The sequence below is a fragment of the Hemibagrus wyckioides genome, linkage group LG13 (assembly GCF_019097595.1).
Source record: "Hemibagrus wyckioides isolate EC202008001 linkage group LG13, SWU_Hwy_1.0, whole genome shotgun sequence".
Classification (NCBI taxonomy): Eukaryota; Metazoa; Chordata; class Actinopteri; order Siluriformes; family Bagridae; genus Hemibagrus; species Hemibagrus wyckioides.
In genome coordinates this window covers 5,260,876-5,288,837 of record NC_080722.1, presented here as the reverse complement: position 1 = coordinate 5,288,837, position 27,962 = coordinate 5,260,876, and the positions used below count along the sequence as shown (strand labels likewise).

General features: G+C 37.7%; 1 protein-coding gene across 1 annotated transcript; it reads left to right on the top strand.

Moving 5' to 3' along the window:
• The first annotated feature begins 343 nt into the window (after positions 1–343).
• On the top strand, positions 344–25,944 carry itgb3b (integrin beta 3b). Its single transcript, XM_058407069.1, has 15 exons — positions 344–717; positions 3,096–3,181; positions 4,609–4,813; positions 5,109–5,361; positions 8,242–8,404; positions 8,493–8,654; positions 8,741–8,836; positions 9,659–9,748; positions 10,575–10,709; positions 13,032–13,458; positions 16,033–16,255; positions 18,220–18,320; positions 18,416–18,535; positions 23,208–23,374; positions 24,799–25,944. Exons 1-15 carry the CDS (start codon positions 633–635, stop codon positions 24,865–24,867), a joined length of 2,382 nt encoding a protein of 793 aa, XP_058263052.1. The 5' UTR covers positions 344–632; the 3' UTR covers positions 24,868–25,944.
• The last annotated feature ends 2,018 nt before the right edge of the window (positions 25,945–27,962 follow it).

Sequence of the window (27,962 nt, the reverse complement as noted above, 5' to 3'; positions counted from 1 at the left end):
CTAGGAAGCTTCCTAAAAAGCAGCATCCTAATCATATTGTTTTAGGAAATCATTTGTAATCAAGTCTGGGAGCCTTAACTATGACAAATGAATGATCTGTTATAGGTAACTATAATACTACTACTACTACTATTAATAATAATAATAATAATAATAATAATAATAATACAGTACACTAGTGTGTGTGCGCGCGCGCGTTTCATGAAAAGTGGTCATTTATGCCACTAGAGGGAAGAAAACAATAATAAAAAACACATTTTCAGCCTGTGATGCTAGAGCTGTGCCAATAAACTTGTGTTAGAAAAATCCCCGTGCAAGTCACTCCCTAATCCTAATCCACACACTGTCTGTGTTTTATCCTGTGGTGCTGTGTTCACGCAGTAGAACCTGGAGTTGATGGAGTCGCAGACTCTCTCTCTCTCTCTCTCTCTCTCCCTCTCTCTGTCTGCACGCCCCACCTCGCGTTTTCTTAAGAAACGACAGCTTTGATCCAGCTTTCCAGTTGTGTTTCTTATTTATCTAACAATTCATTCACTCATTCTTCATTGCCACAGCTCGCTGTCGGTCGGAGAAGCTGCGCGTTCAGGACGCCAGGTGCGGAGATTTTACGCACAACGGACCAAAAAAAAAATATGGCAAAAACCCCGACTTTCCTCGCGTCACATTTACGGATTTATTATCTCCTTTTATTGTATTTGATTTCTGACCGAGTGTTTGGTGAGTCCCGAGATCTTTATCCTCACACTATTTTTATTTGCACTTTATTTTATTTTAAAACAGAATGCACTCATTTTATTTCGCTTGAATATTTCTCTTAGCATCCATAAAGGATTTTTTTTAATTATGCAAGACATTTAAAGTGACTGGACAACGTATTCGTTCATGTTCATCACCTTTCCATAGCTAGGGCTTTCAGTGCGTTTGGGTTAAAAGCTGAGAGAGAGAGAGAGAGAGAGAGAGAGAGAGAGAGAGAGAATATATGTAAAGTAGTAAAGGGTAAAGTGTAAGTCAAGTATACGTTATCAGTAAGTATAAATCTAAATCTTCAACTAATGTTTAAGGGTTTTCGCTTGCTACACAAGTTCTACTATGTACACAAGTTCAATGTCTACTATGTATGTAGGACTTTACAACCAACCTTTAATGGTTCCTCAACTGAGACATGAAGAACCCTCAAAATGTTTGTTAAGCATTTTAACTTATATTTAGACAAGAATCTGGTTGAACGAATCAGCTCTATTTACTGCAAACTTCAGAATTAATCCAAAAAGTCTTAAAACCAGTTTGCAAGCCCCCCCCCAGTGTTGATCAGAACATATTAGCTCATGGAGACAGAATCGGTGTGTTCTGCTTTACCATGATGCTGTATGTGCAACAGGATAAAATGATGCACTAGCTTCAGTGCTTCATGTGTCACAGAGGAAGAATTCCCACACTCCCCGACTTGTAGATTTCACTTAAAGGATGTAATGTGTACACTCAAAGCTTTTGTTAGAGAATTCGTCAGCCTTAAGCCCACGTTCAAGTTAAATCAATAATAAATACACTCTTAGAATAAATTTACAGCCCATAAAAGATCATCGGTTTGCCCCACCTTTCTGTGGGCGGCTCCGTGTAGAACTCTACTGAACTGTGTTTTCTTTTCAGAGATTGTTTAAAGTAGAACCAAACTAAAAACCAGAAAACTTCATAAAAAGCCTTTGAAGAACCCCCTTTTTTTTTTAATGTACTCATGGCTTCAAAGTGTCCTCCAGGGTAAAGTTATACATATGGAACAAATTCCCTTATTAGATCATGTTAAATTTTTTGTACCAATGTAGGCTTTATGAAGTAGAATACATAGCCAAATAGCAAATATAGTAAGTACATAAATAGTCCATAAAGTATGATTTTATAGGCTGTTTAAGGTATAAAAGACTTGGTGTCATGCTGTTGTAGGAATATAATCAACAATGGGGTGGTGTGATGCAACCCAATACTAGAGTTAAACCATGAAGTTGTTTATTTTCCAATTACAGCACACAGTGTGCTCCTCTTATAACATGTTAATAATGCATAATAAATGTTAAAATGAATAGCCTCCTGGTGTCCAGCGGCAGATTGCCGTGGCCCGGGTTCGATTCCCGGGCAGGGCGCTAACCAAGCCACTGAAGAGTTAATTCTCAGTGCCAGTCCCAAGCCCAGATTAAATGGGCGGGTTGCGTCAGGAAGGACATCCAACTGGAGAGAAGTCTCATACTGGAGACTCCTTCCAAAAATGTTAAATAAACATCTTTTTACAGAAAACTTTAGCTCCATATCAACAATTACACACAATTTTTAATCTGGTTATGTTTGGTATCTAACGTACAAATCCTTCAATTGTTAAGACTATGGACTACTGATCAGAATGTTGTGAGGTCAAATCCACCATGACCACCAAGCTGCCACTGCTGGGCCCTTGAGCAAGGCCCTTAACCCTCAACTGCTCAGTTGTATAAATGAGATAAACGTAAGCTTCTCTGGATTAGAGTGTCTGGTAAGAATGTATGTACATGTACCACACTTGTTCTATGTATGTAACACTAAAGTGAATCTCAGAGATGATGTTTCAAGGTTTGTGGATGAAACGTTTTAAGATGTTTATACATTGGGAAATCTCAGCACATTTGAGTCCATATAAGGTAAAGCTCTGCTTACATGCTTTCATTTGTGGCATTAAGCCAACCTAAAGAAACCAAACAGAAAAGAAGCATCAACATTAAAGCATTTACTCAGCCATTTTTATTGCATGTATCTCAGATCTAGTTTATTTTACTCCCTTCTTTTGTAGTTTTGACATTTTAGAATTCTGCATCTATCCCAGATTAAAAAGAACATCAATGGGTCACATCACTCACATGAGCTGAGGTTTCTTAATCATCAGCCTTATCTCAGCTCTGATAAATTCTATGACAACTTGTACAAAATATGTGAATCATGAAATGCCAGTGGCTTTGTGTGCATTTTTCTTTATTTCATCAAATTACTCATATGTTCGGGAGAGCGTTGTATGCCATGACATGGTGTGTTCCTGGAATATATCACTCAAGTGCATGTTCTTTTGTCTGTTTCAGGATCTAATATGTGCACCTCTCGGGGAGCTAGCACGTGTCAGCAGTGTTTGGCAGTGCACCATTCCTGTGCCTGGTGCTTCCAAGAGGTGTGGTACACATTCACTTTATTCACTCCTAACGTCTGACCCTGTGAACTTAGAGACACAGTATTCAAAGCCATACAGTATGTGCAGTGTTTACATTGGTTCTTATCTAGCAAATAACAAGTGCTTGAAGATTTAAAACACCAGCGGTGCCTGTGTGCTTAAGGTTCTGTGCATGTACCAGGATGCTCAAATCCCATATCTATTGGGAATGCAGAACCTTCAAGGATTCCATAACATTTTTTTTAATGAATTTACCTATATTAAATTTTTATAACCTGCTTTGTATTAATTAATATATATATATATATATATATATATATATCTATATATAAACTTGCAATCGGTTCTTGAAGAAGTTTGTAATGCCTGTCAAGCATATTTACTCATAGCTGTATAAAGTTTTGCTATGTTTATGTTTACACCCCAGTTTAAGTTAATTCATAAATGATGAGCAATTATTTATTTATTATACAACTTTAAAACTCACTCCTCAACAAAGGCATTGTCTCTGATTAAGACTCTGTCTCCTCCACTGTCCCTATGTGTAAAATAAAGTCATGTTTTCTGTTTATTTAAGAGATAATAATACTTAGTAAAGCATTAAATGTATTATATTTGGTCTCAGATAACATTCCATATTTTTGGAGCGTATTTACAGCCTGAAACATGTCACATATTGTGGTTACAACTCTTGCGTAACTTACTTCTTAGGTTCTTAGGCACAATCTTTAATAATGAACAACCCTTTGTGCTGGTTTTATACCTGTATTTTATCTTTATAGTTTTATTATTATATTATTAGGTCTATTTAATAGTTGTTGCCCTGAGATAGACTGCCATTCCATCCAGGATATATTCCTGTCTGTGTTATCTGGATAGGCTTTGGATCCACCATAAAATGTTTACATGACAGAGGAATAGCTTTGTATGACTCTGGCGCTAACTCTTCCTTTAATAATCAGCTAAAAAGACTTTTTTCAACAGAAACTGTTGTACATGTTATTAATACGTAACATGTTTACTTCCTTTTCAACAAGTGTGAGAAGATTTACACCAAAATATTGCTTAAAAAGGTTAAAAACACATTACTTAAGATCAAGATCGTATGGCTTTATGTCCTGAAAATGCTAAAATTGTAGATTCAAACCTTATATTTCCAAGGTCTTGCTTTTTCTAGCCAATAAACCATCCACTTAGAAGGAAAACTCCATGTGAGGGAAATTATGTTTAAACAATTAGGACAAGGATTTGTCTTTACTTTCCCGTCAATCATGTCACTTGCACTAGCATGCAGATATTCTAGCCACAGGCAGTAGCCTGGTTTTTGTGGGTGTTGTTTTTAAACATGTGATAATACATTTGTTATGACTTAGATAAAGAAATGAATGGATGTAGAGCGCAGTCTCTGTGTTTGTGTGACACATCAGGATTTTGGGTTAAATGGCCCTGCAGCATCACGCTGTGACTTAAAGGAGAACCTGGTAGAAGCCGGATGCAAAGAAGAAAAAATGGAGTATCCCGTCAGCCAGATGACTGTTACCGAGGACAAACCTCTTAGCGACAAGGCCTCGGGGTCCACCACTGATGCCACGCAGATCCAACCACAGAAACTGCACATCACTCTAAGACCTGGTGAGACTCTTAGATTTCGTTAGGCTGAGATCTGAACTCATAATTTATCTGATTCTGATCTAGTCTGACACATTGATTATTAATACCTGCATAGAACTAGGCACAGATTAACAGATCCAGAACTGGTGATAAAGCCTCTGAAAGACTTTACATCCAGGCTTACTGATCAGAGCTAATGTAATAGAAAAGTATAGAAAATTAATCAACACCTTTTTTTGACCAGTCGGACTCGAGAATCATTTGCACCTGACCGTATATATTTATATATGTATATAACTATTTCTCCTTTCCACAGATGACTCACGGACGTTCACGCTGCAGGTGAGGCAGGTCGCAGATTACCCTGTGGATCTGTACTACCTGATGGACTTGTCCTACTCCATGAATGATGATTTGACTCAGCTGAGGAAGCTGGGAAATGGACTGGCTGAAGAAATGAGCAAAACCACCAGTAACCTGCGTATGGGCTTCGGTGCTTTCGTGGACAAACCAGTATCACCGTATATGTACATCTCGCCACCAGAAGCTGTGAAGAACCCGTGCTACTCGTGAGTAAAAAAAACATGACCAGAAGAACCTGGCATAAGGAATACAACAGCTGCTACATCTAAACATTAATAAGATGTGTATGTGTGTGTGCTGACAATGTTTTGGCTTAACATTTCTCAGTATTTTCATTTTTGTGTTTTGGTGGGTGACCATAATTACATCTAACAATGTGCACTACTGCATACCACACAAGCAACCATTAAAGTCCGACTTGAGCATGGTTATTTAAGGCACACATGTCAGTCATGACTCAGCGGCTTCATTAAGGTTTCAGGGGATGACTTGCACTCTTGCCGCACGCTAACTGATCTAAATATACGCTGTGTTTTTTCCCTGGCAAAACTTGCGCCAGCCGTGTCAGGATACATGGTGAGAGGTGATTAATTTGAGAAAACACAGTCCAAACATGGGCAAAGAACAATTAAAACCGTTCACCAGAATACTACGGGCAAGGCAAAAGCAAAAAATGTCAAATAATAACGATCTCGGGCGGCAGAATAACACAGGAATGAATTTGAAACAGTTTTTTTATGAAGCTCATATTCCTAAATCATAACTGTTTATAGTTCCTGCTAAATTGGTAATGATTCCAGGTAAACATTTTTATTAACTCTAATAATGCCTCATAAAGCTCCATCGGTAATTCCTCGATAGCTTATAATCATGTTACGCAATAACGAAAGCGTCACTATAAATGACAACGGTGCGTTTGAGTTAACTTTTTGGGGAATTGGGAAATGGGAAACGTAAAACTGGCCAGCTAACCTAAGCAGTAAAACAACCAAACACAGTACATCATATCGTGAAATGCTTTACTGACGGTCTGCGTCTTGACAATAGAATTACCAAAAACAAACAAACAAACAATAAATTAAAGTAGAAAAATTTTATTGAAATTACATTAAGAATAGAATTTCAACAGAATATGGAAAAATGTTAAAATTGTATAAATGACTATTGTAAGTAAAGTGCAGATAACGGTCAACTGTAGTGCAATAAATGTGCAATATGTGTAGCGCAATATACGGTGTGTAGAAGTAATGTGTGTTGAGTAGGTCAGTCCAGGTCGATGGCATGAACGACCTGCAGGAAGAAGCTCTTCCTCATTCTAAATTTGAGTTTATGTTGTATCCATTTGCATAAAACTTTGTAGTCAGTTTTATATAAGAAGTCTGTATTATCGCCACACATACATTACAGCTCAGTGGAAATCTTTTCTTCATGTATCCCAGCTGAGGAAGTTGGGGTCAGAGTGCAGGGGCAGCTATGATACAGCACCCCTGGAGCAGGGAGGGTTAAGGGCCTTGCTCAATTGCCCAACAGTGGAGCTTGGCGGTGCTGGGGCTTGAACCTTGATCCTCCAATCAACAACCCAGAGCCTTAACCACTTCAGTTGAACTTTATCTGCACTTTGCTCACAATAGTCATTCATACAATTTTTATATTCTTCCATATTCTATTGAAATTCTTTTCTTTGATAAATATAGATAAAGGAAATAACCTTGTTTAATTGTTTATGCTCAGCAGTGAATGTCTTGTCTTACTTCACAGTGGTGGTTATTATGAAGCTCTAAGAATTTGTAATTTTACTAATTTTATATCATTTTCTTGCGATAATGTACTAAGAGTAATTTTTTTCCACAGAAATATTTGTACATTATCTTCAAAGTAAATGCTGATATCAAACCCATTTCTGCTCTCTGAGATGCCACAGGTGTTTGTTCATAATCAGCTAAAATATGAAGGCGTTATCTTCACCCACTAAAACTGTGTGTAAGGTCATCCAACAGAGGGAAAAACACACGTCTAAAACGATCATTTTATATCAGACTCACAGCCAGAAAATTTGTTTGCACTGATAGAAGAACCCTGATAAGTGGTTATTTATAAGGATATAAGAAAAATCATTAAGATAATTTTCATTCATAACTTTGATAGTTCCAGACTTATAGTCTATACTCCTGTTGCTACACACCTTTCCTATTAATTTGACTGTAATTAATGAATAATTCCTAATATCTTCTGAATTATATGTTTTAAGAGTAAATAACTGTATAATAATAGAGGAGATTAAATGGTTAAGTGCTCCCTTAACCAACCTATCAAGAATGTTGAAGACAGTAATTATATCGTAATAAGTCAAACATAGTTGAGAACTATGAAATATGATGCAATGATGGTACAGGGTGAAATGTTGCATCAGAGCTCCAGGGTCATCAGTTCAATCTTTCGGTTGCTGACTGTATGAGTTTTTCATTGCGTGGATGTTCTCACTGTTCTTCTAGGTGCTCCGGTTTCCACCCAACTATCAAAAACATACTGATAGGTGGGAAGGATGCACAAAATTGCCCTTAGGTTCTGTGAATGAGAGCTTTAGGGATAGACTCAGTGCAACCCAGACCAGGAGACAGTGTGTGATTGGTGAAGATGAGTGAAAGTCTGATTGTGTAGAAGTAAAAGCAGAAGAGGTTGAGCAGATAAAGGACAGAACTAACACATCTTCCAGTGATGGAGTTTTAGGGTTTGTCTTTATTGCGGCATTTGTCTTTCTTAGAAAACTTTTAACAAAAATTAAAAACACATATAACTCTGAACATGATCTGGAACTGGTTTTTGGATTCTTGACAAAATTATTAGAATTTAAATTTAACCACGCCTAAAAGTGTGTCTGATTATCCCACCTTCCAGATTAGTGCACAGTGCATACAGTACTTTTGGGACTCAATTTTAAACCCAGCTTAGGATGTGATGTCCAAAACCACCAGTCATGTCTGAAAGCGTAGTAAGATAAAGTCTCTCTATAGTTTAGATGATGTATGCATGGTATCAGTTACAAGTATTAGGTTAAATCTCAGCTATTTCTCCTCTAACGGTGACAGGATTCCATACAAATGCCAGCCGCAGTTTGGCTACAGACACGTCCTCTCTCTGACGGATCACGTGAGCCGCTTCACAGAGGAAGTAAAGAAGCAGAAGGTGTCTCGGAACAGAGACGCCCCTGAAGGAGGCTTTGATGCCATCATCCAGGCAGCCGTATGCAAGGTAGGTTCGCTCCAAAGTTCCTGACGCAATCAAAAACAGATGCAGTCTGGATTTTTACTCCGTATCTTTTGCGTCTTGCTCGTATCAGGAGAAAATCGGCTGGCGTCCTGGTGCTTCTCACCTGCTCGTGTTTACAACAGATGCCAAGACTCATGTAGCACTGGACGGACGCTTGGCTGGCATCGTACAGCCGAATGACGGCCAGTGTCACATGGGTGCAGATAACGTGTACAACATGTCCACGACAATGGTACTGCCTTATAGCATTTAGCTTGATATTAACGTAGAAACGGTCTGTATTCTTCATTTGAATCTTTTTTATTTACCTTTCCACAGGACTACCCATCTCTGGCACTGATCACAGAGAAAATGTCCGAGAACAATATCAATCTCATATTCGCCGTGACCAAAAATGTACTGCCACTTTACAAGGTAGAATTTAAGACTACTAACATGTGTTTTTTTATGTTTTTCTTTTTAGATACTAGCATAACATTTTCAGTTTTTAAGGTGTCTTGCTTTCAAAGGTTTGGTTAAGCAACTAAAACTAACTTGAAGTAGCTAAAAAGTTTGAGTAACGCCACTATGCCACGGATGAGACAACTGTTTTCAATTCGATGTAGAGAGAATAAAAGCATACTTCTCTGTCCATTTGATAATTTTTTTTTAAACGTCATACCAGACAGAGTCAATGTAATCTCCTCTTCTGAATGAAGGTCTCTAGCCCTGTAATGAGTCTGTGGTCCGGTGAGATGCCTTCAGTGATTATTCATGTGACTGAATAAACCGCAACATCTGATCACATAGAATCAGGCTGCTTTCTTTTTGGCTTATTTTAAAATACAAAAAAATACGATGTGTGTTTTGTTTTTTTTTGTCAAATGCACAAATGGACTCGATCCAACTAGCCAAGGCTGAACCTTCTAAAGCAGGCTGTTTAAATAATACTCTTCAAGTATACCATAGAAAAACCCTGAGCAAATTGACAGTAAAATTGGATGTGTTCAGATTTGGCTAATTGTTGACAAGATAACATTCATGAGTTTATGTTGTGTGTTAATTACACTCAGTGTTGCTCATTGAGGAACTGGTTTACAGGAATTTAAGAAATTGGTGTTCTATTGTTCTTCATTATGGTCTCTCTCACTCTGTCGGTCTCTCTGTCTGTCTGTCTGTCTGTCTGTCTATCTCTCTCTCTCTCTCTCTCTTTCTCTCTCTCTCTCTCTCTCTCTCTCATGTTGTTCGTTTACACAGAATTACAGTGACCTGATCCCCGGGACTGTAGTGGGGACTCTGTCTCAGGACTCACGCAACGTGATCCAGTTGATCCAAGACGCCTACACTGTAAGTGCATTATGTTAATCGCTTAAAATAGTTTTTGTGTTATCATACATCATACATCATTTCTACATTCTGAGGCCAGGTTGTTGCTCCATTTGACTCAGCATACGTTGTTTTTATGCAAGCCCGAGGATTATTGGATATTGCCCTATTGGAGTGTATTTCTCTGACTTCCTGTCCCATTTTTAAGGATGTACACATTTTTGCCATCTCATTTAAATGGAAACACAATGGATTATTTGTTTGATCTAGAAAAACGAAATGAAATACTAAGAAGAGATTTTGGCTACTAGATCCATATATGTTAGTTAAAACGTCCCTGTAACTAATAAGTAGTACTGCAATATAATGTTTAGCACAATTAATTAAATAAAGGACACATACTATAACACATAAACACACTAATCAGCTGTTTATTTCCTAACATATTAACGACAGTGAAAGCTAATCAACTGCAATCATGAAGACGTAATTGTGATGATCCACCAGTTTTAACGGTTTCCGTAGTTCAGTATCTTATGTGTGCCAATATTTTAACAAAAAATTCTGCATATTTGCATTTCGACCCCTGCATATTGACCTTATGTATACCATATAACGTATTGTTCTTTTTAAATTCAGTACACTGATATGCACGGTCTAGGAGGAGTACACTATAGCAAGTTGTATACTGTGTATAACTGTGTACATGTCAAATAAATGAATAAATAAATAAAAACCTGGAATCTTGAGCCATTAGTGCTGTGATTTCTCTGCTTATTTTTGCATTTAATTATTTTCATGTATTTAAGGCATGTTTACATAATATTCAATTGTCTTTCATGGACAGAAACTTCGATCGAAGGTTGAACTCGAGCTCCTGAACGTGCCGGAAGAATTGAGCTTGTCCTTCAATGCCACATGTTTAAACAACGAGTTCATCCCTGGACTCAAGTCTTGCTCTGGACTCAAGAGAGGAGACCAGGTCAGTACCTTAATCTCGACGCTTATGTAAATTCCTTCTGCTCTCTCTCTCTCTATCTATCTCTCTGTCTATCTCTCTGTCTCTCTCTCTCTCCAGTATGGCTGGTAATATTTCTTTTTAACGACTCATTCCACAAGTACTTTACTACATTCTCATTTCCCCCTAAAAAATGGACTGCTCCTTATTTACTCTTTCCACATTGGGAGGTTTGTTCTCACATATCCCAAATAAGGAAGAACACAGAAGAACAGGAAGAGGCCTTTCTGACATGTGCTCTCCCTGATAAATGACTTGCGTTAAGCTTTGCGGTTCGTAGCCCTTTATTTCAGTCAGTGATTAACAAGACAATAAGGCGTGTGTTTCAGACAGGAAAGGTGGAAGGGAGTTGTTACTCATTTTGCTGACTATGTCTGGCAATCAGAAGTGTCTGTTTCCTTCAACCTATCCTGGTCTTATTATATGAGTCACTATGTCCAGCTTGTTAGCTCAGCTGCTCTGTCAGAACGTCCTCATGTCCTTCCCTGCTCATATAGGTCTGTAAACTGGGGAATAAAATGAGTCACAGACTAGGTTCATGGTTAATATTTAATTTCTGTTACAATATTAACAATGGACGTTGTCACGAGACGGCTTTACGGCTGAATATTTAGATCCCTAATCAACCAGACGTGCGAAACTCCCTGATATGACATAAGAGACAAATCTCTTAAAAGGAAAACCCATCCTCTTCTCTGTAACACCGGATAGGGAGATTAGAAATCATTACTGTATAAAGGTGTAGAAAAATAACAGAACAATTCGTATGAGATAAGATTTCCAGATACCTCAATGTTAGGTAATGCTACCAGAGGATGTCTGTATGAATCACAGGGAATGGAAATACCTTTAAGAAACTTTACCTATAATATAACATGCTTGTTGTAGTGGGTGTGGCTATGCAAATTAGACCAGATTATTAGTAGATCACATCACCATAACAAGCTTACTTAAAAACATACTCAAAAACTTACATGTATTTAAAATCCCTGGATGTGTTGATTCTCCACTTTACGTTGTCATCTATTTTCAATTGTTGTGCATTTTAATGTTTGATAAGAAAGAAGTGCTCAAGCACTTCCTGAAGTGTATAATCTAAAGAAAAAAAATACAAAACCTCATTTCCCACTGGATATAATGGACTCTTAAAAATATTATGTCAGTTTGGATTGGATTTTCTGTCATGCTTAAGATAAAATGCTTTCCAGATAAAAAAAAAGGTCTGATGTGACAGATTTAGACATTTATTCCTAGAAATTCTTCAGTAATAACTGCATTCATCAGTTTACATTTCTGCCATTTGACAGACTCCCTTATCCAAAACATTTATCTCATTTATACAGTTGAGGGTCAAGGGCCTTGCTCAAGGGCCCAGCAGTGGCAGTTTGGTGGTCCTGGGACTCTGTTCTTCTAGGATTTTGTGATCACACAAATTAACACACAATCGAGTAAACTGTTGTTCTGTGTAATCGTGTTGTTCGGAGAAGCTTGCAATGTTTTTGAAAAGTACATTTCAGATTTGGACCGTGAAACATCATGTGACACCATCATAACACGCATTCAGCCGAGGCTCTTTTCTGTTCACGTGCTTCAAACATGAGTACAGCTCTCATAGAAAGTCATTACATGTGTGTCTTCACTGCTAGGATTTCATTGCTAAGAAGAACCCTGTGATTACAGTGATTGCAGTTTGGATTCAATTCAAGTAGTTTTCCCACAAAAAAAGGCACAAAAACTCAACAAATTGTGAAAAAAATTTGTGAAAATCTAGCATCAAGCAAACTCCCTGGAATCCCGAAATCCTGGAAGCATTCATTTTCACCTCCATATATAAAATTATTCCAATCCAAACAAAGCTTTAGGCACAAATCCAAGTCAAAGTCAAAGAAGCTTTATTGTCACTTCAACCATATATAGCTGATGCAGTGCACAGTGAAGTGAAACAACGTTCCTCCTGGACCAGAGGTGCTACACAGAACAAAAACAGAGTACAGGTGACGCGGACAAACATAGAACTAAACTATGCTACAAGGTGCATTCTTTAGAAACTAAACATACAACATAAGTGCACAGGATGACAAGACAAGACAGTGCAGACAAACAAGACACATAACGCCGACTCTTGTGCAAAAGAATAGTGATTGACAATGAATGCAAAGAGATACAAATATTAAAGTGACGTGTACATGTAAACAAGACAAATTTGTGTGTGTGTGTGTGTGTGTCCAGCTCAGTTCAGTTCCCTGTTGAGACCAGCTCTCTGTTGTGTATTTGCTGCTATTATAGGTATCTTTCAGTGTTGAGGTACGTGCCAGGGGCTGCCCAAAGGAGAAGACCAAAACTTTCACCATCAAACCCGTGGGCTTTAAAGACACACTCGAGATCACCGTTGACTTCGAGTGTGAGTGTAAGTGCCAGGCGCATGGGGAGCCCGACAGCCCTCTGTGTCACCACGGCAACGGCACCTACGAGTGCGGCATCTGCCTGTGCCATCCGGGGAGACTGGGTCCGAGGTGCGAGTGTGCAGAGGGGGATTACAGCCTGAGCGAGCAGGACACGTGTACCGGCCCTAACAAAGTGGTCTGCAGCGGGCGAGGGGACTGTGTGTGTGGTCAGTGCGTGTGTCACAACAACGACTTTGGAAAGGTCTGGGGGAAAAGGTGCGACTGTGACGACTTCAGCTGCCTGCGCTATAAAGGAGAACTGTGCTCAGGTAAGAGACTTTCATATTCATGTCTTATGATAGCAACAAGAGAGCTATGGCTGCCATAGCCATATTGTAAGAAAAATGATGGTGACATCCACCAGATATGATGAACGTTCCCAGAGGCCAAAAAGGGGAATTTGTGCCTGTTTTGTTGTGTCCATGTTCAACAGTAAATGTGTTTGTCATCTTCCACTCCACAGTGGTGGTTACTGTGAAGCTTATTTGAAAGTAGACACTCAGGACTTGAAGAATTTGTAGTTTTAGTTAAGTATTTCTGCTTTACCCTAGCCTACTAGAAGCCATATATTCATAGAAAAGTTCCAAAAAACCCAAACTGGCTAGATTTTTTCACCTTTGAAACCTTTGTATCTTCAAAGTAAACAGTGATATCAACCTCATTTCTGCTTTCTGAGATGCCCTCAAGTGCTTGCTTCTAAAATACAAACAGAGGTAAAAACATCACACACTGAAAGCCCATACTGTCCTGACTAATTTCTTGTCTTTTTAAAATCAAGTGTAGAATAAATGAGAGGCTAGTGAGAACACAGCTGTTTAAAGCTCCTGTAATGTAAGCAATAACAGGCACTATCTTTTCTTCACAAAAAAAAAAACTATCTTGTCTCGTCTTCTCTCGTCATCAAAACGCTAACTGTGACTATAAATTGATGAAAAGTCATGACGTCATTCTTTCATGTACCAAAAATGATAATAATCATCTTCAGGATGGTGACATAATCTGATGTCGAGACTTTTCCTCTAACAGCAGTGCTTCAAATATTTCCCCCTTACTGCCAGTTGTGGGAAAAGAACTGATTAACTCTCAGGTGTATTTGAAGTATTTCACTATGGATAAAAATTTGGCTTGAGATTCTGAGAGAATGAGATTCTGACAAAATCTTTCTTAATATAAAAGACCCAAGTGGAGAGAATAACACAATGGATGTCTCTTTATGTAGTTAAGCATTTGAAATAAACATGTCGTGTGGAAGCGTATGGACTCGGCAATGCGAGTGTGTGTGTGCTGCAGGCGGGACGGAGCCGGCCAGAGGTTCATGTAACGTAGTGGAACATCTCAGCAGAGACCACTCACTCCTCACTGTGGGGTAGAAATATCTACCCTCAACTTTAAACTCAAACTCAGCTCAAAATACTGTCTGTCTTTTTGTTTTGTCTGTCTGGGTTTTAACACCGGAATAATATTTTACTATGTTTTCATTATAAACAGCCTTGCTTGCTTGGCCCCATTGTCACTCAGCAATTAAGGCCATATTTACCTTCTTCCCTAAAAGTTCAGTGATTATAGTGAACATGCCTTTCTGCATTACTACACACCGATGATGTCATATTGCTAAAATAGCTGGACGCAGCGAGGGAGGTGAGTGGGTTTCAGATTTATTGAGCTGGAATGGGATTGAGGTTTTTAAGTGGGATACGTGATTATAGGCCTTGTGGGACTGACTGTTTATGTTTATGTTTATTTTTCTATTTTTTGTTTACAATGGTCTTGCTATTGTATTCAATTTTCCTGTTTTTTCCCCCCTCAGATTGCACTGAATAGGCTACGCAGTTGAACAGAAAACACACACACACACACACTGCAGTGCAAAAGTCCGATTCCCTCAAGGCTTCTGACTGGAAATAAGTACATCATTAATGTTACCATATGACCAAATGACAGAATTGTTGGTGAGCATCAAAGCCAAAAAATAATTTGAAAACAAACAAATTCCATGGCTCTTTCACTCTCCGGACTAATCACGAAAAGGCCATTTATAACAATTACCAGTGTTTTAACACATGGAAATTTTTGGCAATAAAATAGGGAATAAATAATAAACAGGTGTTCCGAGAATTAGTCGGATCTCTATAAGGTTTTAGAGCTACCTGAACTAGTTACATGTAATTTTTCTTCCTTTAAAATAGAATGACAAGAGAATATCTATGACATATATTCAAAAGAAAAGAGGCAAGCAAACCTTTGAACTGTTCATTATTGATTTCTTAATATACACTGATTATTGTAATCATGCTAAAATTTCTGTTATGTTGTTTTAAGGGTGCACAAACTTTTGAACTCATGCACGTGGACCAATGTGCTTTCAGTTGCAGCAGTTCCATCAATTTAATTCCCAAGATTCCACAACATTCCCATTTTTGGCAGTCCATGCCATGTACCGCGAGATTAAGGCATTTTGGCATATCGACAGCAGCATCGTTCTTCTAGGATTTCATTCTGTAAACCGTATCCACCCCAAAACGCCGGCTCGGGTATGATCTTTATTTCTGTGCACGTGTGGAATGCGCAGCTGGTCACATGATGTATTTTTACAGCCGAGTTATTAACTAAACAGACCTAAACATCGCGTGCTTTCACAGAAAACATTACAAGGCCAGTGTTCTTCACGTGTAGTCGCTCCATGACTTTGGGTATTATTAAATCTTTACACCGTTCACCTCAGGCAGCAAACGTGCTTTCTTTGATTTACTTCAAACGTGTCCATGATCTCAGCTGTTTAGTATGTGGTGATGTGAGTCCTGGCTAGAATGGCCATGTTAATGTGATGGATTTGTCTTTTACAGGTCATGGCACGTGCTCATGTGGTTTCTGCCAGTGTTACCCGGACTGGTCAGGGGAGAACTGTAACTGCTCCACCCGCACAGATACCTGCATGTCCAGCCTGGGGTTGCTGTGTAGCGGCCGTGGTCAGTGTGTGTGCGGAAGCTGTGAGTGTACTCAGCCTGGGGCTTACGGATCCACCTGTGACAAGTGTCCCACCTGCCCTGATGCCTGCACTATGAAAAAGTGAGTGACCTTGACTTGAAAAGTGTATGAATGAGCTTATGAGCTGAGACAAAAAATATTCTCACTGAATTTCCTGCTGTAAAGTAAAAACACATAGTTTAACCTCAGTGCTACATCTTTATCTGTCACTTAGCAAACACCCTTATCCAGATCGACTTACATTTTTATCTCATTTTATACAACTGAGGGTTAAGGGCCTTGCTCAGGGGCCCAGCAGTAGTTACTTCTAATTAGTAATCCAATGCCGTAACCACTAAGCTACCACATGATCTGTCTGTACATACAGCCTGAAATAAATATCACCTCGCTACTTATTGGGATTAAAACCACTATACTGCCAAAAAAAAGGGACATCTGCCTTTACATGCACATGAATGTAATATGGAGTTGTCCCGCCCTTTGCAGCTATAACAGCTTCAACTCTTCTGGGAAGACTTTCCACAAGGTTTAGGAGTGTGTTTATGGGAATTTTTGACCATTCCTCTAAAAGCGCATTTGTGAGGTCAGGCACTGATGTTGGACGAGAAGGTCTGGCTCTCAGTCTCCACTCTAATTCATCCTAAAGGTGTTCTATCGGGTTGAGGTCAGGACTCTGTGCAGGCCAGTCAAGTTCCTCCACACCAAACTCACTCATCCATGTCTTTATGGACCTTGCTTTGTGCACTGGTGTGCAGTCATGTTGGAACAGGAAGCAGTCATCCCCAAACTGTTCCCACATGAATTATTAAGCATTAAGAGTTCCTTGCACTGGAACTAAGGGTCCGAGCCCAATCCCTGAAAAACAACAACTGAATTCAATGATTTGGAGGGGTGTCCCAAAACTTTTGGCAATATAGTGTAAGTGTGTGTTTACTTATTAATAGCCTTTATAACCTTTATAGCTGCATATAGCTCACCCGGAGCCAACGTCATATTGCACTAATATTCCATGACATGATTTTGAGACTTTTTAATAAAAGATAAAAATTTTGAAAACAAGCTTTGACACATACAATCTTTGTTCCTTTCAGCAAGATCACACTCAGCGGGTGCTGAATTAATTTATTTGTCAAATAATATACATTTATTTGTTATCCAGGGTCTCATAAGACTAAAATGAAAGATTTCACATTTAAGCAGAAAAAAATAACAGATCACTTTTCGTAAAGTAATCCAGTGAGCTTCATCTGTTTTCGATTTTGTTGAACAGTTTGCTCAGTCAGAAGAGTGTCTTGCATAAGTATTCACCACCTTGAACTTCCTTGTGTTACATCCTGCACATGAAATAGATGTAACATGCAATAAGAAGTCATGAACCTACACAAAATAACCAGTAACATTGAAATGGTGAAATGGGAAAAATACGTAGGTAATTAAATTATTTACAGATAGAAGACGAAAAAGCTGCGAATGCATATAGCTCTGGTATCCGCTCTCGGAAATATCCCTAGTTCATCAGGTGCAACAGGTTGCCTTTAGAAGTGACGTAATTAGACGAATGGAGTTCAAATGTGTTCAATTAAAGTGCCATTTGTTCTCAGTATAAATACACCTGTTCCTAGAAGCGCTCAGTTTATTACTTTAAGACTAAGGAGCTATCAAAAAAACAAAGAAGTTCTGGAAAGGTTTAAATCAGGGTTTGGTTTTTAAAATAATCCAGAACTTTTTGGAGAACATCATTAAATCTGTTATTAAAAATAAATAAATAAATAAATAATAAAGAATATGAGACAACCAGGAAGGAGGAGACGATCCACCAAAAGTCAAGACTGGGCAGATAAGGGAATCAAACAAGATGATTCATTGGAAGCGTTATACTTTCCCAGGGGCAAGGGGGTGGATACGTATGTAAGGCACTGTAAGGACGCAAATGTTGACCTGAATCTGGGTTGATTTAATTTGGATAAAGAGAAGAGAGTTTGTGTAAATTTGGATCTTATATTGTAGTGAAGGCTGGTGCGTGATTTGCTGTTTGATTTCTACAGGGATTGTGTTGAATGTAAGCATTTTAAGAGAGGGAAGCTCTTCGAAGATGAAAGCTGTGCCCGAATCTGCAGAGACGAGATTAGTCTGGTTGATGATCTGGGTAAGAAACAACTATACAGTCTGTATTCTGCAACATAAGGCTGATCATAAGTGCTTTATTTCATATGAGTTTTCTGGTGTTCTTTTGCTCCACAGTTTTGAATGATAAGAACTCCGTGAACTGTACCTACAAGGACGAGAACGATTGTGTCCAGAGGTTTCAGTACTATGAGGACAACAGCGGGAAGTCCATCCTGTCTGTGGTAAAGGAGCCAGGTAACAATCTCAACACTTTCAGTCTAGATTTCTGTGTGATTTGGAAAGACGAAATATGTACTCGGTTATTAGAGAAAAAATAAATAAAGGAAGAAAATCATTTATATTTATATATATGAGTCAGTTCTCAGGGAGCTATATAAAATCCACCATTTAAAGGTGGCACAAACAAATTAAACCCATGGTGTCATTATGCTGACGATCTTTGTCTTATGTTTTTGAGTCACTTCCTCTCTGCCCAGCTGCACGTACAGGCTGAAATACAGATCATGCAGCCTCACATCCTGAGTTGTTTTATTGTTGTGAAATTTAATCATACGTTGAAAAGCTATCCCTATTATTTTAACATACTTAGACTTGAGAACGTTTATTAAAGTAATATTAATAGTATTTTGTCAAATGGTGAGAATTAGCCTCCGCAAATTGGCACTAATTTACACACAAATCGCTGTTCCTCTTAGCTATATCATACTCATGAGTGCCAAAGGAATCTATTTGTGTAAACACTGCCTTGCACTTTGGGTGTAGAAATAGAATAGAATAGAATAGAATAGAATAGAATAGAATACTTTATGGTCATTGTACAGCTACACAACAAAATTAAGGCTCTCTCATTTAAATGGTGCACACATTCACACACACACATACAATGTGAACAGATGATACATAAAGTAAGTGTTAATAGATACAAATGCTGATGTAAAGAGGTATAGTGTAGATGGAAACAGGTATAGTGTAGATGTAAAGAGGTATAATGTAGATGTAAAGAGGTATAGTGTAGATGGAAACAGGTATAGTGTAGATGTAAAGAGGTATAGTGTAGATGGAAACAGGTATAGTGTAGATGTAAAGAGGTATAGTGTAGATGGAAACAGGTATAGTGTAGATGTAAAGAGGTATAGTGTAGATGGAAACAGGTATAGTGTAGATGTAAAGAGGTATAGTGTAGATGGAAACAGGTATAGTGTAGATGTAAAGAGGTATAGTGTAGATGGAAACAGGTATAGTGTAGATGTAAAGAGGTATAGTGTAGATGTAAAGAGGTATAGTGTAGATGTAAAGAGGTATAATGTAGATGTAAAGAGGTATAGTGTAGATGGAAACAGGTATAGTGTAGATGTAAAGAGGTATAGTGTAGATGTAAAGAGGTATAGTGTAGATGTAAAGAGGTATAATGTAGATGTAAAGAGGTATAGTGTAGATGTAAAGAGGTATAGTGTAGATGTAAAGAGGTATAATGTAGATGTAAAGAGGTATAGTGTAGATGTAAAGAGGTATAGTGTAGATGTAAAGAGGTATAGTGTAGATGTAAAGAGGTATAGTGTAGATGTAAAGAGGTATAATGTAGATGTAAAGAGGTATAGTGTAGATGTAAAGAGGTATAGTGTAGATGTAAAGAGGTATAGTGTAGATGTAAAGAGGTATAGTGTAGATGGAAACAGGTATAGTGTAGATGTAAAGAGGTATAGTGTAGATGTAAAGAGGTATAGTGTAGATGTAAAGAGGTATAGTGTAGATGTAAAGAGGTATAGTGTAGATGGAAACAGGTATAGTGTAGATGTAAAGAGGTATAGTGTAGATGTAAAGAGGTATAGTGTAGATGTAAAGAGGTATAGTGTAGATGTAAAGAGGTATAGTGTAGATGGAAACAGGTATAGTGTAGATGTAAAGAGGTATAGTGTAGATGGAAACAGGTATAGTGTAGATGTAAAGAGGTATAGTGTAGATGTAAAGAGGTATAGTGTAGATGTAAAGAGGTATAGTGTAGATGGAAACAGGTATAGTGTAGATGTAAAGAGGTATAGTGTAGATGTAAAGAGGTATAGTGTAGATGTAAAGAGGTATAGTGTAGATGGAAACAGGTATAGTGTAGATGGAAACAGGTATAGTGTAGATGTAAAGAGGTATAGTGTAGATGGAAACAGGTATAGTGTAGATGTAAAGAGGTATAGTGTAGATGTAAAGAGGTATAGTGTAGATGGAAACAGGTATAGTGTAGATGTAAAGAGGTATAGTGTAGATGTAAAGAGGTATAGTGTAGATGGAAACAGGTATAGTGTAGATGGAAACAGGTATAGTGTAGATGTAAAGAGGTATAGTGTAGATGGAAACAGGTATAGTGTAGATGTAAAGAGGTATAGTGTAGATGGAAACAGGTATAGTGTAGATGGAAACAGGTATAGTGTAGATGTAAAGAGGTATAGTGTAGATGGAAACAGGTATAGTGTAGATGGAAACAGGTATAGTGTAGATGTAAAGAGGTATAGTGTAGATGGAAACAGGTATAGTGTAGATGTAAAGAGGTATAGTGTAGATGGAAACAGGTATAGTGTAGATGTAAAGAGGTATAGTGTAGATGTAAAGAGGTATAGTGTAGATGTAAAGAGGTATAGTGTAGATGGAAACAGGTATAGTGTAGATGTAAAGAGGTATAGTGTAGATGTAAAGAGGTATAGTGTAGATGGAAACAGGTATAGTGTAGATGTAAAGAGGTATAGTGTAGATGGAAACAGGTATAGTGTAGATGTAAAGAGGTATAGTGTAGATGTAAAGAGGTATAGTGTAGATGGAAACAGGTATAGTGTAGATGTAAAGAGGTATAGTGTAGATGGAAACAGGTATAGTGTAGATGGAAACAGGTATAGTGTAGATGTAAAGAGGTATAGTGTAGATGGAAACAGGTATAGTGTAGATGGAAACAGGTATAGTGTAGATGTAAAGAGGTATAGTGTAGATGGAAACAGGTATAGTGTAGATGTAAAGAGGTATAGTGTAGATGTAAAGAGGTATAGTGTAGATGTAAAGAGGTATAGTGTAGATGTAAAGAGGTATAGTGTAGATGTAAAGAGGTATAGTGTAGATGTAAAGAGGTATAGTGTAGATGTAAAGAGGTATAGTGTAGATGGAAAGAGGTATAGTGTAGATGGAAACAGGTATAGTGTAGATGGAAACAGGTATAGTGTAGATGTAAAGAGGTATAGTGTAGATGTAAAGAGGTATAGTGTAGATGGAAACAGGTATAGTGTAGATGTAAAGAGGTATAGTGTAGATGGAAACAGGTATAGTGTAGATGTAAAGAGGTATAGTGTAGATGTAAAGAGGTATAGTGTAGATGTAAAGAGGTATAGTGTAGATGTAAAGAGTTATAGTGTAGATGTAAAGAGGTATAGTGTAGATGTAAAGAGGTATAGTGTAGATGGAAACAGGTATAGTGTAGATGTAAAGAGGTATAGTGTAGATGGAAACAGGTATAGTGTAGATGGAAACAGGTATAGTGTAGACGGAAACAGGTATAGTGTAGATGTAAAGAGGTATAGTGCAGATGTAGCACAAAATGCAAATGTAAACAGATATACAATAGCAACCTAAAACTATACAACTCTTGTTCATTTGAAAGACCTAAAATCTCCCGAAGACCCTGTTTGAAACTTAGCTCAGGCTTTATGAAGGTGTTAAATTACACGCGTTTTAAGCAAGTAAATGATTAAATCACAGCCTCAGACAGACACCTAGACCAGCAAGCGCATGTGGCAGTAGGTGCTGTGGTTAAACCTCCCGAATAAAGAATGTGTAACCGTGTGCTGTGTATTATTTAAGCTAACTTCCAGTTCAGACTGTGGTTTACTTCCCAGGGTGTCCAGGTACACGGCGGTGGGTGGATGTGTGTGTGTGTGTGTGTGTGTGTATGTCTGAGCCCATGCGCATTTCAGCTTCTGAAGCAGCTTCGGTGAGGGTGTGGGTCATTAAACCAGCAAATGGCTGGAGCCTGCAGTGAGAGCTGAGCCCCTGTACTTTAACAAACCCACATGTTAAACATGGGCTCCATTAAACACTCCAACGCACAGGCCAGGAACACAGAAAGGAGCCCGGTCTAGTAAAGCAAGGCAATAAACAGCATCCGAGCTACTGAGGAACATGCTGACATGGCAGAATGTGTGCCGTGTAATCGCACATGAAGTGGCGGATACGTGTCTACACACACATTTGATAAAGTATGACACTGCAAGGAAGTTCACTCGAGCGGATCGTTGAAGTTATCGGGTTATCTTCAAATAACTTTTTGACCCCAGCCAGACATTTGTAAAAAGAATCCAAATCTCTCTCGTACAGACAAGTTTCAAATATCATTATTTATGAAATAATATTGAAATATTTCAATCATATTTAATAATGCATTCAAAATAAATTCACAGTGAAATAGTTAATACTTAAGTTAAATGGGATTCAATTGACCATTTAATATAACAATGACGCAACAAAATAATAGCTTTCGTACAATTTGGTAAGCTATACAGCAATTCGAATGAAAAATAATAATAAAATCGTACACATTCCAGTTAAACAACTAATCACAAACTGAAAATATGTATATTTTTCATATTTGTGGCATGACTATGTTTTTTATCTGTAGGGATGAAAGACATTTCTTCTTGGCAGATGAAACTGTGTGATAAATCATTTCTTGTGTAAAAGCGATATTAGGATATTTTTTTTTACCAACAAACTTCACTTGAAATGCATTTATTTATTGATCAGATGCTTTTTGTAATTTTTCCAAAATTTTCCTTTAAGCCTTTTATACAGTATATGTTTTCATACTCAGAGCCACTGTGTTATTTCTTGGACCATATAATCTTCTCTGACTTTGTCCCCACTTCCTGCTGTGTCCTAGACTGCCCTAAAGGCCCTGACATCCTGGTCGTCCTCCTTTTTGTTGCCGGAGCTATACTAATCCTGGGTCTTGCCTCGTTGCTCATCTGGAAGCTTCTGGTGACGATTCACGACCGGCGCGAGTTTGCCAAATTTGAAGAAGAGCGAGCACGAGCCAAGTGGGAAACGGTGAGTCTGGGACATTTAACTAAAAGCTAATAAACTTTCATAATTATTCTGCCTTTACTGCGTTTGCACACGTGGTATGTTTTGCAATATAACACGTGTTATATTACACTAAAACTACACTAGTTCACATTCGTGTCAAAATTAGCATTAGTCTTTTGTAAAAGTCATCTGGTAAATCCTAGATGTGGGCAGGATGATTTTATTGTCCCTGTGGCATGCTGTTTTCCCTGCCGAACAAAGCAACGCCTCCATTCCCTAAGGCACATTTGGCTTTAACTGATGCCTTGCTAATTAGGCTTTCCTGGTGAGGTCTGTAGGCACTCGCACTCACATAACCTCATTCCAAACACATGTGGGGATTGCGTCTGCTTTAAAAACTCAGCCCTCTTTACAGCTCTCCCACTTACATGCTTAAAGGTAGAAATCTACAGCTATGTTTTTCTTCAAATTTCTTGATGTAGAATAGAGGGCTAGCATTGTCTTGGTTACGCTGATAGTGTTATAGATGCACCAATCACAGAGCGGACAGGTGGTGGTTTTGTCATTTAACACTGTGTTCAATATCGACAGTGGAATCTGGGTATGAAAGTGCAGAAACTCACCTTGAGGTTATACATAAATTTTGCAGATCCGGGTGCTCTCGTTGGGTTTGGAACATTCCAGGTTTCTTATTTAAATGTCCAAATTAATTTTTTACTGGATGTACTGGTGACCTGTCCAGGGTGTACCCCTGCCTTTCACCCTATGTGTGCTGGGATAGGCTCCAGCAGATCCTCATGACCCTAATTAGCAATAAAGTGGGTATAGAAAATGGATGAATGGACTGAAGATTTAGTACAAATCTTTTAAAGATTTAGTCATTTTAATTTCATTTTTTTAGTAATAGTAATTGTTTAATAGGTTATTTTGTAACATATAAAATGTATCTTGTCTTGTAGTTTTTAAATGAAATAATGTTTTCTTGATATTTTGCATTTTAAATTTTTCAAAAGAAAAAAATTATAAAATTATTTTTTTGCAGAAAAATCACTGACTGTAGTCTATCTATATCTATACACAATGCCTCGGATCTCCTTTATGTCATTGAAAAAGGATGATTTATCTCTTCATGGTGATGAATTATGAACCGATTTAAATGTGTACAAATTCACATTAGATCCATTTTTTACCAACAAAATTCTAGGTTTAAATGTTATTTAAAAACAAAAAAAAAATTAAGGGTAAAATTTATAAATTTTAAATTTACATCCTGAATTTGTATATTTCTGTAAAGCTACCTTGTTATAAGCGCTATACAAAAAAACCCTAAATGAAATATAATGATCTGATGAATCTAAAAGGTGCTTAAACCTGAACTGTTAGAACATGAACCTGAACCTGAACTGTTAGAACATAATTCTAATATACACTTTTCTTTATTTCAGGGCCACAATCCTCTCTACAAAGGTGCTACTTCTACTTTCATGAACATTACCTATAGAGGAAAGGACTGATCATCATCGAAGCTACTGGAGATCGTTTTGGTCGTTATTTTCTTCCAGATGTAGCACTGTTGTTGTCATTTCTCGTGTACGGGATGTACATTTCCTTGTGTGTAAATAGAGCAGTTGCGTGTAGAGATAGCTAATCATCGAGAGCCTCGACGAACAAAATTATGATTCAGTTCTGAGCTGTGTTTTAGGACGCGATATCGTTGGAACATTTTGTCTGCTTCGGGCTCATGTGTAGGATTCCATCGCTTAACATGTCATGTCACTCGAGCAGGAAGAGCTTTTTAATGCTTGTTAAATGTTCTGTAAATAAATAAAGGTTAAATATGGAATAAAACTCTTATATAGGATAATAATCAGTGATGGGTTTTGGTGTGATGAAGCGGAGTCACTGTTACCATGTTCAAGTCATTCTTTATAGCTGTGTTTCTTGTTATCACTTATGTTACAGCAGCTACAAACAGTTGATTCTTCTTCAGCCACACAAAAATGTGCCATGGTGCTGAGAAACTGCTACGTCTTCTGTCTTTTCCCTTGCTGGATAAACTTAGTTACATCTTTACCTCTGCCTGTAACAAAGCACTGACACTGGAGACTCCTTCCATAAATAAGCATCTCAATACCTTTGTTCTTCTTTGTTAAATAATGTCATTTTTTTAAAAAAAAATATATATATTTCATCCGTTTATTATTATGCTTTTTATGTGGAGCATCCTGCATACAAGTCCATGTTAATGAGCTGTTGTTGCTATATGTGGTCACAGTTCATTGTTTTAAAACCAGGGATAAAGATGCTTTTCTTCTGTTCGCAGATTTTATGTTGAAAGTTTGTGGTAAAAATAAATAAATATACAGCCTCCGTGTATGTTTCAGTTCAAAATGTCACAAATTGTCTTTTTTAATGTTCACTGTATTTTTGGTCATGTTGATGAAGGGTGCCAAGAATTCCAGTGAAAGCTGTGAAATTTTTGGGTAAGACATTTTTTTGCTCAATTTTGCTCAATTGTTCATGTCTTTATATTGTCCATAAAGTCTGTCTGATCCTGTATCTTTTTCCATAAATCTGTGGCAAAACTTTAATGGGTGAATTTTCTTTAGTCAGCACTGGTTGCATGTTGCATTTTCTTCATTTTAATGAAAGAATTGTGCACACTGTGTATTTTACAACTTTAAATAAGTAAAACAAAACACATTATGTGTACGTATCCATTTATTATCTACCAGCTTTGGGGGGTGGAGCCTCATGTAGCATAATTAGAAAACAAACTTTTAACTTTAATTTATATATGTGATTGACGTATGTTCCGATTAAAGTCTACATTTCTGGTGAAAAACGTCAAACCTCATAGTCAAATTGAAGAAGTGTGAAATATTTCTGGTTACGAAAGAATCAACGGCCATGCATTACATCATTTAAATTTCGGTCTTGTAGATTTTACAAACAGTTGAAGCAAGCTGAAGTTATTAGTTATGTTGATTATAAGTTTGTAACCCGGACCCAAGCTTAAATGTAATAAGTGGCTCGCTGTGCTGAGTCATTTATAGTCGATGTAAAGCAAACTACTAATTTAGCCAGATTAGGTGTGACTGTCATTTTTCACCACAAAGTGATGATTTGTTTATCTATCTATCTATCTATCTATCTATCTATCTATCTATCTATCTATCTATCTATCTATCTATCTATCTATCTATCGTCTGTCTATCTATCTATCTATCTATCTATCTATCTATCTATCTATCTATCTATCTATCTATCTATCTATCGTCTATCTATCTATCTATCTATCTATCTATCTATCTATCTATCTATCTATCTATCTATCTATCGTCTGTCTATCTATCTATCTATCTGTCTGTCTATCTATCTATCTATCTATCTATCTATCTATCTATCTATCTATCTATCTATCTATCTATCTATCTATCTATCTATCGTCTGTCTATCTATCTATCTATCTATCTATCTATCTATCTATCTATCTATCTATCTATCTATCGTCTGTCTATCTATCTATCTATCTATCTATCTATCTATCTATCTATCTATCTATCTATCTATCTATCGTCTGTCTATCTATCTATCTATCTATCTATCTATCTATCTATCTATCTATCTATCTATCTATCTATCTATCTATCGTCTGTCTGTCTATCTATCTATCTATCTATCTATCTATCTATCTATCGTCTGTCTGTCTATCTATCTATCTATCTATCTATCTATCTATCTATCTATCTATCTATCTATCGTCTGTCTGTCTGTCTGTCTATCTATCTATCTATCTATCTATGGGGTGGTGGTGACTCAAGTGGTTCTGCTCAAGGCTCTGGGTCGTTGACTGGAAGATCAGGGTTCAAGCCCCAGCACCTTCAACCTGCCACTCTTGGGGCCCTTAAGCAAGGCCCCTAACCCATCCTGCTCCAAGGGTGCTGTATCATGGCTGACCCTGCACTCTGACCCCAACCCTCCAAGAATGGGATATGCGAAGAAAGAATTTCACTGTACAGTAATGTATATGTGACAAATAAAGGCAACTTAACTTGTCTTGGAGAACTCCATGTTCTGTACATTTTAGTGTTTTCCCTCCACAGACATGCCTGTTTCACAGAAGGAAGGACTGTTAATGGACGTATTAATTAAAACACCTGTTTCACATGAGAAAGAACTGTTAATGAACATATTAATTGAAACAGGGAGCAGGAGGTTCCTCAGGACCAGGGCAGGAAACCTCTGGTACTGAATCTATGGCTGTGTCTGTGACCTGGGTTCAATAAGATTATCAATGTGTTTGTTTGTTTTTTTAATTATTATTATTGTGCATATAGACTTTGCAGAAATATTTTACATCTGTAACCGCGTAGATTTTCTGAAAATCGGTAAACATAATGCGAGGTACATGCCGTTTTCTTTTAACCAACTAGGCCACAGTTTCTTCCACAGGTTTACGGGTGAACGTGTCCCTTTCCAATATGGCGGACGCATTGACGTGTCAGAAGACCTGCGACTGATACAGAGGTTTGGGTTGTTATATACTGGGACGTGAAATGAGAGCGCCCTCGTGTGTTCTCCATAGGTTAGGTAAATAAGCCCAAGC

Bases quoted from the DNA above. Each gene is read 5' to 3' on its own strand.
- itgb3b (XM_058407069.1), top strand. From the start codon at position 633: ATGGCAAAAACCCCGACTTTCCTCGCGTCACATTTACGGATTTATTAT. The intron at 18,321-18,415 runs GTAAGAAACAAC...TTTGCTCCACAG, and splicing joins TAGTCTGGTTGATGATCTGG to TTTTGAATGATAAGAACTCC. The intron at 18,536-23,207 runs GTAACAATCTCA...GCTGTGTCCTAG, and splicing joins GTCTGTGGTAAAGGAGCCAG to ACTGCCCTAAAGGCCCTGAC.